The 12057-nt window shown below is 41.0% G+C and overlaps 1 protein-coding gene across 8 annotated transcripts in view; it reads left to right on the top strand.

Moving 5' to 3' along the window:
- Positions 1-12057, top strand: part of osbpl6 (oxysterol binding protein-like 6) — a 64815-nt gene that overhangs the window by 12226 nt on the left and 40532 nt on the right. For all 8 annotated transcript variants that reach the window (XM_050048776.1, XM_050048775.1, XM_050048781.1 and 5 more), the window contains exon 2: positions 2800-3045. In XM_050048776.1, coding sequence (XP_049904733.1) covers positions 2899-3045 — 147 coding nt within the window. In that variant the 5' untranslated portion in view covers positions 2800-2898. The remainder of the gene's footprint in view (positions 1-2799; positions 3046-12057) is intronic.

The following is a 12057-nucleotide window of genomic DNA, read 5'->3' as shown; positions in this document are numbered from 1 at the left end:
ATCCTCAGCGTCTCACCAAGTGTCTCAGTTTCTAAATTAAACAGGGTTTGTTTATCTGTTTGTTTTCCATCGTCTCGCAATCGATGTATGTTTTATCAGTCCTGGGACCTCCTGAGAGCTTAGACAATTACACAGCACCACTGCAGGCGGTATTATGGGTGTCAGCGTGGAGTAACACAGTGCCATAACTATCGACAAAAACGAGCATCTCTGTTATCATCTGAACATGAAACTAACTAGATATTTTGAATCTAGTGTCATTATTAAAAATATATAAAAAACACATACAATGTCTGAGGTTTTATAGTTTAAATCCAGATGATACTGACACTGTTAGAGCTTTGGCTTGTGTGTATAAGCTTGTATAAGCTAGTTATCACTGGTTTGTGAAAATATAATAGAGCTGTAGATGCTTTTTGATATGATGTGTATCCTCATCTAATGGCCATCATTATCAGAGTTGTAATTAGATAAGGATTTATGTTACAAAGTCCTGTGGCGTGATCTCAGTCCTCCGATGATGCTGTGACTACAACCAAATTGATACAGTGATCTGCCCCATTGTAAACAGTTCATTGCCCTTACAAAGATGTAGGGCTACAAGCAATGATCATTTCATAACAGCGAGGCCCCAACATTAGAGCGGTGTCATATCATGTTGTTCATGATAATACAGGTTTCATTTTTAATCTTTTTTTTTTTTTTTTTTTTAATCCTCTATGGTACTTCATTGCCTCAAGGTGACATACCCATTTTGGCTGTTTACACTCACACAGTACATCCTCCATTATGTTGCAATACTTACAAAAAGAGCCAGGACCCTAAGGAAACCAATAACACTGTTAATATTGCATCATGACACCCAGGAGGCCATGTTGAGTCCCTTTTTCGGGGCCGTCCTCTCAACTCTCTCCACAAAAATGGTCTGAAAATGTCTTTTTCTGTCATTTTTTAACCTGGAAAAATTGGGGGCGTCGGTGGCTTAGTGGTAGAGCAGGCACCCCATGTACAAGGCTGTTGCCGCAGCAGCCCGGGTTTGACTCCGGCCTGTGGCCCTTTGCTGCATGTCACTCCCTCTCTCTCTCTTTCCCTTTCACGCTTGTCTGTCCTATCAATTAAAGGCTTAAAAATGCCCCCCAAAAATATCTTTAAAAAAAAAAAAAATCCCTGGAAAAATTGGACTCACAATAATAGATGAGTTCATTTTATTCGTAATTGTTTAATGTGCTGTGTTTGACAAGTAGTAGACAATTGTAATATCTTTTTTAATCTCGACAAATTAACTTAGATAAGTTTAACTTACATAAGTTACAGTAAAGTTCAGGCTTTGACACTGTGTAGTGTACTATCACGGCTTTACACACATTTTTCCTCCATTTACAGAATGAATGCAATATTATTCTATGACTCTTCAAAGAAGAAGAGGGTAAAATTAGTGCTCCCAGTTGATGTTAGTGAGGATGAATCAGAATTTAAAAGTTTGGAAGACACCAAGCTGCTAACAGCCCAGCAGCAACACATCAAATAATTGCGTCACGCAGTTTGTCAGGAAAGACACACACCAGGAGCCTGAAAACAGGCATTTAAATGCAAAATGAATTATCAAACACTGAAATGTAACTCACTATCTTGTTTTGAAGATGGTTATAATAGTTCAGTTTGTAAAGTTTGCTGAAATATACTTACATGTTCATTCCTATATGGGCTGTTCCACTGTGGTACAGTGTTGTCTGAAGTAACTTTCAGACATACAAACTCAGGAAAAGAGATCATTTTTATTGTTTTTTTTTCAATTTCAAATGGCATGAATTTTAAACTCAAATGTTTTTGAATATTTTCCAGGAGTACTAATTGAGTACTGAGTACTGAGTACTAATAATAATAATAATAATAACCCTGTTCTTTCATTGCTAACCATTATGGTACAGTGTTGCGTTAAGGTAACATACCCAAAAGTGTACCTCCCAAAAGTATTTTGGTCTATTTTATGACAAAAAAAACATTACAAAGATTTGTTTTATCAACTGGCATCATAATGCGTACCTCACTGTGATTACAGTAATATTCCAAGTTATGGACATAATGACATCAGACCATTACGCACAGCAACAACAAGCATGACTAAAGCAAAACTGCTTCCGGTGGAGGAGTTAGTTCTAAAAAGGGAGTGACTGCAGAAGGCTTCATTTGGGTTTAGCATCCCGAATGTCTTATGAGCAGCTCCATACTTTCAGACCCTTTCATTGAGCTGCTGCTGTGCAGTATGAGAGAGGAGTTACTTCTGTATGGTTATATACATTGTTTACCAGGAAAATCCTTCATAATATTCCTTTAACTGAAATAAGTAGACAGCATACAGTTAGAGGTTCAACTCATTATTTGTAGGTTAGAGGTGACACAATTCGCCAATTACTCGATTTGTCAATCAAAATGCAACAGTGTCTTTGGCTTCAGCTTCTCAAGATATCCTGCACCAGTCTCACAGAAAACATAATGTAAGGCTTATCCAGTAATGCACATGTAATGAGGAGAATCTTAAAAGAATAGCCCAGGGCTTCTCGACTGAGCATCTGAGAGTCAGATTAACATATTGAAATTGATGGAGGATAGTTCTGAAAGCCTAGGAGAGGCCCAGACGCTTATTTCTTCAAGGAGTAAACTAGACTATGCGACGTTTGATGAATGACAGTGGCTCTGTGTTTTTGTATAAACAGCAGCACTGACTGCTGTAGAATGAGGAAGGCGAAGTAGGTGTGATATAGTGTAACTTCCTGACTTTTTTCTGATCTCTATTTTCAGATGAACAGAAAGCAGTGAGTGTGAGGAAGTGTCAGAGGATGCTCTTGATCTGCAGGGCCCAGTGCTGAGGGAGGTCCACGGAGCCAACTGGAGCCCATCATGTCTCAACACCAACACTACCAGCGAGGCCCCCACGGCCGCACCATGAGCTCTGAGGACAGGGGCTCCACGCCAGGCATCAAGACCTCCACACCAGTTCACAAGAGCGCCTCCTCATCGTCTTCTTCCCAGCGCGACAGCCGGCAGGTAATTGCCAGACTACTGTAGGGATCCATATAGAAATAGTCTGTAGAGACAGGAGCACTTTGAATTAATGTAACTTGAGCAGAGGTGATATAGGGAGGAGTGAATTAATTTAAATTATTTTATGTTGCTGCTGTCAGTGGTGTCCTCTTGTGAGACAGTTTATGCAGCAGAAAAACAGGCAGATAGAAGGGACCTGCCAGGAATTAGTAAAAGATAAAATATTAATTCATCAGTTTTAGTGTGTGAAACAAAAACAGTCATTATGTTATGTCTGTCAGTTTTTAAAAAATCAGCTAACCCAAATTATCTCTGCAGATGTTTTCATATGTGCAGAAATAGTTTTCCTTATAGGGCTGTCCTCAACTTTCTTCATTTACTAAAGTTGGACAGACACTGTGCATTTTTGCGTTTTCATCAATCTTGTACATTCAGGGCTCTACAGTAACTTTAAACAGTGGTCGTCAGGCTGGCAACCAGGCATCAGCTTCTGTTTGCTGAAACTGAAAGTATTGTTTCTATTTTTAGTCACCTTATATTTTGTATATGAAGATACTCTGCAGTTATACTTCTGCCTAATAATGAAAATGTGACATACAAGAATATTAAGAGGCGAACAAATTCTCTGTAGTCTGTGTTTTATCTGACAGGTCTTTGTCAGCTGAATCAACTTGCACATCCGTTTGTGATGTTGACAGGTTAGTTGAACTTTTCACCTCACAGTCAAGCAATTTAATTTGATTCGCCATGAGTGTATGCGAGTAAATGCACCGACGCACATGCAGTATTGTGACATGCAGCATTGTCTAGCTCCAGTTCTGACTGTAACAGCAATTGGGGTTACAAGATTTGCTCTTTGCTGTCCCTGTTTTCATGCCTCTGCACCAGAGACAGCTGTGGCCTGAGGCATTATGCTTTTGGGTTGTCCATCCCATTCTCGTCAAAGTGGTATCTCAGAAATGCCTTGAGGGAATTTCTTCAAATTTGGCACAAACATCCATGTGCACTCAACAATGAACTGATAAGAATTTGGTGGTCAAAGGTCACTGTGACCTTTGAATTGTGCCTACTGGCACAATAAAGTGTAGCCCTTCAGACATAGCACCTAGACCCTAGCATTTCCACCGCAAACAGTACTCTTAAATGTGGGCGGTGTTGTTGTCACTCACTGTATTTCCTTATTACCAGTGACGCATAGGGAAGTCTGCACCTCATTTATTGTCCACAGAACACGGTTGCATGCTAACATTTTCAGAACAAAATAAGACTGCAGTGAGAGTCTCTCTCAATGGGATATTTAGAAATAGCGGGTTTGTGCATGGTAAGGCAAGCTCGGGGGTTTAGTGTTGTGTGAGCCAACGGTCACAACTTTTTCTCCAAGTGAGGATTAGAATGCATTCAGTTCACATAAGCTGGTGGAAATTAATATATATGAACGCTTGAAGATCCACTCATTACTAAAAGAGTATGTCATATAAAAACTAAAGTAATGGTCAAAGTTGTCACAGTGAAATTTAAGGTGTGCTGATGGATTCATGTCGTCAACTCATGCATTGAGTAACATTACAAGTTAACGTTGCACCTTAAAAGTCGCCAGCAGTCTGCCCAGTGAATTAAGTTATTTTTTCTCAGACTACAGCTGCTGCGAGAGGCAGCAAAACATCCTTTAATTTCATAGTTATACTTTACTATTATATGTAAAACTCTCCACAGTATGAACAGTGGTTACATGAGCCTCAAAACCAGCCACAACTCAGCCCTGAGCAGAGCGACCGTCCGCTATTGACCAATCAACAGACTGCAGTGTTCACAGCTCCACCTTTTAGTACCAGATCTGTGTGCTAGGTACCCCAACAGCGGGGGGACCAAAAATGGGGACGGTAGGGAACAGTTCCATTGGTACCATCCACAACTTTTCACAGTGGAAACAGAAAAAAAGTTAATTGAACTGGACCGTACCGTACTGCTTGGTTGAAATGGGGCTACAGTATTGTATGGTATGAATTGGTGACACTAATCTTGTGGGTGGGTGTCCACCTTGAAACTGTCCTGACCGATTGATTTTCTGTGCTGCTGGTTTGAAGATGTGTGTAAGGCCACAAAAAATACTTAACACCTTTTACTGAATTCCTTCAAAGTCCACACTAAATATATTATATGAGACTGGACAGACATGGATGTAAACTGCAACTTGACTGGTTGGCGGAGGCATACAATCACGAAGCAGTGATTCCAGTTTATATGTTTTAAAGTGGTTGCCACTAATGGCAGCCTATGGCTATGAATTGGTTGCCAGTTTCTCAAAATGTTTGTCAGTGGCAATCTGGCAGACGTTACTGTCGAGTCATGACATTGTCGTATCAAGTTTTAATCTGCCTGTCTGCATGGTCATTCGACCTCTGTGGTCACACTGTACAGATCCATTCACCGGTCCCGACGTAGCCTCACACTGATCATAAACATGGTTTTGTCTATTGACAGTTCTAATGAAGTATAGTCAAACAAGATGACTGCATCCTCAAAATTGCTGATGAAAACAGAAAGGCAACATCACATCATGCATTTCTAATATTGACTTAAAGCAGGAGGAAAATGACATATATCGACAGAAGGCTGAGAAGATGCAGACGATATCTTCTGCCAGTTCTGCAGTGAAGTTCAATTTTATTTCCATCACAGGGAAGTCTCAGTGGAGACTACAGTAGTCACAGCGATAGTACTCCAATACTGCATGCCAGAGATCCATCCAATCATCCAACAGCTAGATTATTGATCGTTTGAGCAACTAATTAGATGTTGTTACCACCCTCAAACTGAACAACATCTGATCTGGAAGAAATTCATCCAGGTTCTGTTAATTCAGGGTTAAAATCTGCTTTAATCAGATTAGTGTCTGTCCAGTTTAATAGTTACAGAATTCTTTCAACTAAATGATGAGCTAAGTGTGTTAAATCAGGCGTACAGAACAATCTCTGATAAAGACTAATGAGTAATAGTTTATTTACCGTTAAAAGGCCGTTGAAAAAAAGACTAATTGATGATGAACCCTACAAGCCTTTATCTACTGATTAGATGACTAATCAGCTAAGACAGAGCAGCACTAATTCCCTGGTCAGTAAGTAAAAACCTTGCTGAGTCATGATAAACAATGAGATACACTCTTATTTCACAGTTCACAGGACAAGCGCTTCAACTTAACCCCTGCAGTAAGCTATCTAAAGCCCCTCGCTCACCTCACCTCACCGAGCTGCTGTGTCACTGTGGCCGCGCAGAAACCGGACACCGAAACTCGAATCTATGACATCACAGCTTTTCCGTCGGCGCTAGGCTATGAATATTTCATGAGGGACAGGCGGAGGCTTGGTGCTCCACTGAACATGTGGCACGCTCTGGCATGCTGTGTGGGAGCCCAGCATGTGTCCGCAGGAGAAGGCTCTGAGGAGAAAAAGGAGTTGTTTGAGAAATGGGGCCTTTTTGAAGCGCGCAGTGGAAGGCCTGCTGCTCGATGAGGCAGACAGTTAACCCTTCTGTTCTTTGTTCTTTTTCTTTTATATCACATCTTGCTTTTGATAACAAGGCCTTCATGAGTGAAAGAGCTCAGCATTTCATTTCCCAGATGCTCTATAATCTAAAAGCCAGGGAAATCTGAGGCCAGGGTTATCTACAAACACTTCTGTTCTTATTCATCTCTTCTAATGTCTTTAATGAAGTCAGGTACGACACAAAGACGCAGCCGCTAAGATAGCAAAGTCTTTGTGAAGTAGGCTCCCTTAAATTCTGCACACCTGCTTGAACAAGACCTCAAGATAGTCAGCGGCATATTAAAGGAATCAGCAGCACATCATGAATTTAATTGGGAATTAGTTCCTGATTGTTGCAGCTGTTTTGTGTTATGATGTGGCAGTGTTCGCTGAGTGATTCAGCGGTGCACCTTTGGGCGATCCAGACACATGATGTATCAACTGCAGAGGCAGGTGCATTGTTCAGAAACAAAGAGTTACAGATCGTTTTGCGTTCAATTCAGCTGTCTCAGGGTTTAAGTTCATAAACATTATAAAAATGTTCAACGAAAGAACCGGCATGTGTCTCCTGCATCTTTCTAAGTACAATGTAGGGAGACACTGACTTTAAAGTCACAGTAAAACAGAGGGGATATTTCTTCAGCCTCCATAATGTAACATACAGCCTAGTAAAGGTTTAGAAGGGTTTAGTTTGTTAAGTTGCCCTCCACCCACACCACCCTCACCCGTGTTTTATCAGGTCAGGCATCAGTTGTTATCACTCCATGTTGGATGGCGTGTTCAAAAAGAGGTTATGTCTGCCTTTGCAACGACAATAGAAACCTAATAAAAGATTCTGATTATCACTGACGAACCGCAACACATACGTCCACAGTGTACCTGTTGTGCTTCCATTGTCCGCGTCGCTGTCTCTCGTTCTCCCCTTGCTGCCACAATATCAACATTGACCACCACATATTGGTTTTTTTTTTCTTCTTCTTCTTTTTCTTTTTTTTTTACTTTTTAAAAATGCATATAATCTTATTTCAGAGTTGTGAGCAGCACATTGATTCAAATAGCCGCTCCTTGCCCCTCTCTCTGTGGGCCTTTCCCAAACCAGCCCCTACACGCTCTCCCTACCCACTTTCACTCCGTTTCTTTTTTTTAATTTTTTTTTTTTATTTTAGCAAAATCCTAAATGATTGAGTTGGTTTTTTCCCCCCAGGACCTTTATGCTGTGCCGTTTCTCCTCTAATCATCACGCTGTAACCTGTGACAGGCTGTTATGCTACCTATCGCACATTCATATTTATGTAGTTTTTTTCCGAGCCGCGAGCATCACGTAGGTATAGATTACTAATTTATGACAAAATCACTTGACGACACTGACTCCCGTGTGCGTATGGCAAGAGAGGAGAGGGGGTGACGCTGTGCTGCTGCCAGAGGAGCCGCTGTGTGAAGCTCTCTAACAGCTAATAAATGTACCTTGCTGTGAGGCTAACCCGCTGCCCTCAAGGACAGGAATGGTCTTTTATGAATTGTTATTGTACAAGTCACTCTGAAAACATTGCTTTCTGGTTTTCAGGGACGTCTCCAACACAGATAATTGTGTCTGAACTTTACACCTGAATGTTCTTTGTGTTTCAACCTGAAGATAGTGTTTTACTGCATCGCCGGCTTCTTAGTGTGTTCTTGGTAGCGACTTTTCAATACATTTTTGTGTGATATTGTGTCGGTGGACCACTGTAGAGAACATGCAGCTAAATACATCTTCCCCAGAGACATCCCGAGGAAGCACAGTAGATGCTGAGAAAAGACCTTAGCTAGCTTGGCCCGGCCCCAGATTTTGAGGAAAAATGAGAGCGGGGCATTTTGTCGTGGGGAAAGCCTTAATGAGATCTAGCCCCCATTTTCTAATCAATACATGTCACTTTCCCCTCTGCTGACGACTACTGTTCACTCTGGAGACCCTCATGAGAGCAATTATAGGCACCACCTGCAGAAAGCACAGACTCTCTGTTACAGTTTATGGCTCGAGACATTACACATTGATTCAGGATCTCGCTGCAACTATCCATTTTTTTTCCCTCTCTCTGCCGGTCATTTCCTGGTTAGATATTTTCGGGATTGGAGATAGTGGGAGGAATTGATGGAATCATTCGCTGTGTTTGCAGCTAATAATTAAGAAAGGTCCCTTTTAAATGTTGAGAGAGGAGAAACCAATGACTATCAGTAGCTCTAAGGTTAGACAGTGGCTGTTTTCATGGGAATGACCAGAACATACTCATGTTACTGTCGATGAAAGAATGATGGAGCACCTGCACTGACAACTGCATAAATCAGTATCTTCCCTCTCCTTTATTTATTCTCTGGCTGTTATCATAATGTCTTATTTGCTGATTTTACATGTCTGGCATTTTCCTCAGCACACAGCAGACAGCAAAACTCAAAATCAGAGGAGATGATAGAGAATTAATACAAACTGTAATGTAAAATGTGTTGAAAAAAAGACAAACCCACAATTGGTTTTAAAGGGACAGTTCACCCCAAAATCAAAAATACATATTTTCCCTGTTACCCGTAGTGCCATTTATTATTCTGGATTGTTTTCAGGTGAGTTGCTGAGTCTTGGAGATAGCAGCTGTCGAAGTGTTTTACCTCTCTCAAATATAATGGAACTAGATGGCACTCGGCTTGAGGTGCTTAAAGCGCCAAAAAAATACTGACCGGGCTGCTCAAGATAATCCACAGACCTTGTTGTGAGCAGTTTCATGCAGGGACTATCTCTTTAATGAGCCACACCCAACGACTGTGTCACTGCACAGAAGGAAGTCTATCAACTGATAGCTCACCTAGCACCACTGAGCTAGCTAACATTACAACTCAGCTGAGGAGCATGCCATTAAAGTTTACATTATGATGCGTGCATGCTTCTGCAAGGGGATACGATTGACAGATGTAGTTCGGTAGAAAGATGAAACTGCTCACAACAAGGTCTGTGGATTGTCTCGAATAATGGGGTCATGATTTCTGGAAAGACACATTGCTGTTGAGTTTTTCAGATGTATTTTATTGGTACTTGGAGCATCTCCAACACTCAGCAACCTCAAACCTCACACCAAAACAATCTAGATTGATAAATAACACAACAGGTAAGAGTAAAACTGTGTGTTTTTGACTTTGGGGTGAACTGTCCCTTTAAGGTTTAGATAGGTTTGGCATAGTCTGTGGAAGTGGTTCCAATCATTCCATGAATATTTATAGTTTCAAGTAAGGTTTTGCCATGATCATTTCCATGACATCAGCCACATCCAGCTCTTTTTTATATTTTTTTATATGAGGAGATAATAGCATGTTGTCTGATGTAATGTCAGTAATAATGCCATGAACAAAAGTCCTGCATTCAGTGTCAGATTTTAAAAAAAATCTACAATGATCACTATTTATAGGTACAAAATATAGACCGAAGAGAAGACAAAGTCAGACGCTACTCATTATAATGTCCAGGCTTTGAAACCTTTTTTTTTTTGTGGCCTTTTCCTGTTAGATTTGAATATGACAGTTCCCTGTGCCAAACAACTGGGACAAAATACCCAATGTCCAAAAGCTACTGAGTGACCTTCAGATTTCCTTTATGTCGATACTGGTCTAAACACTGTTTCCAAGGTTAAGGATGACCTTTAGTTTTGCAATAAATCACTCAAAGGGCTTCCCTCCTCTTCTCCAGCCTCTGTATCTCTCCTACAAGTCAGCAGGTCACACATGTGCACATGTGGATGTTAGGGTTGTAACTGAATCTGTGGTGTTTACACAGAGCATGAGACTGACGCACATACACAGCCTCTCAGGGTGTTAACTTCTCATCCATGTGGCAGCCCACCCTTCTACTCTAAGCTTTACCACTGAGCCAGCCAGACACTGCAGGGAAATCCATCCCCACAACACCTCCGCCGTGTTTATTAGTTGCTGAAATATCATTGTCCAGTGGTGATTGTGGGAGACGAGGTGAGAACAAGTTCCAGTTATTCTGTGAAGGACTACAGTGTATTCTTACATAGTATATTCTTACACAAGCACAACAGCAGACCACAAACGGTAAGATGCAATCTGAATTATTTAGTATTTGGTATTTTGTAGAGAACGAGTTGTAAAAAAGCTTTTAACTTAAAAAAAAATACTAACATACAGTGAAAAGACTTGAAATGTCTCAACTGTTAAGACTGAATGAAGGTCATCTAAAGCATTTCAATTTATTTAGAGGTTTATCAACTTAGGCTACAGTCAGACTGCAGGCAGATCTTTAAGACAGACTGATTGCTGGACTTGAGAGTAATCAAATTGGATTTGTGTCCAGACATCACCACCTTTTCTGCATGGGTTGCTATGGTAATGACATAAGCGTCAGTAACTACGTAGCTACACTGGTGACACGGCTTTCCAACGTGGCAGCATGAGAAATGGGGTCCATCATTTGGCCCTCAAAACACATTATTTATGTCGGCATCTGTCCATGGACTCTGATATGTATTGTCCTCCATAGCCTTCTGCTAGTAGCAGCATGGATCAGCACCGCACCAGAGAGAATCACAGACGTCACGAAATAAATTCAAAGTTAAAAGGTTAAAATTGACCAGTGGGAGGAGACATTTTACAATCCTTAGTAATTAAATTTAGGAAGCTTGTTCACACTTTGTAAGTTTTGCAGACAGTTGAAGTGTCTATATAAAACAAAAAAATAGTTGGTAAAATCAGTAATGGTTGCTCATGGATGCTGTTTAAAGCAGTGGTTCCCAACTGGTGGGTCACGGTCAAAAAGTGGGTCCGAGTCCATTCTGATTGGACCGCAAGTGACTTGCAAACATGTCAAATTCGTAAAAAGACTTTTTTTTTGGAAGTAGAGTAAATTTCTAGCACAGAGCTTTTATTTTAAAGTGCCGTTTCCTGCTGTAGAGTGATTGACTAACAGACAGCTACTTGACGGAGACAGCAAACTAGTTTGACGACATGGCGAAACTCAAGTATGACCTTGAATGTATTAAACTGCGTGGACCTTGAACTAATGACTGAGGGGAAATCTGGACCCCGTGGCTGGACCAGTTGGGAACCACTGGTTTAAAGCAACACTGAAAAGTCATCAAGGGCTCTAAATTGGTTGTACACTCTGGGCTCTAGTTTCCCAGCGCAGCGCAGGTGGCAGAGGGTGGAATTGAAATTGATTCAATTCATTAATTTAGTTAATTTATTTTACTCAATTATGCACACAAACGCCTTTCCTGTTCCTATTGGAGCACAGATTGCGCAAGTGGTGTGTATGACAACACCTGTATCAACATTCGCAGCTGGCGCACGTGAAAAAAGACAAGAGAAAGTCTGCCTCGCAAAGGGAGACAACACGAGACAACACAAACTTGGTGGAACATTTGAGTTACCAAACCGTGACGTCCGTACCGAGGTACTTACCAAACCATGATTTTTTTGGTACCGTTACACCCCTACTATTTATTGTTCTAAAGGT

This window comes from Epinephelus moara, chromosome 7, assembly GCF_006386435.1.
Source record: "Epinephelus moara isolate mb chromosome 7, YSFRI_EMoa_1.0, whole genome shotgun sequence".
Classification (NCBI taxonomy): Eukaryota; Metazoa; Chordata; class Actinopteri; order Perciformes; family Serranidae; genus Epinephelus; species Epinephelus moara.
The sequence above is the reverse complement of the archived record's forward strand: the minus strand, read 5'-3'. Positions and strand labels throughout refer to the sequence as shown.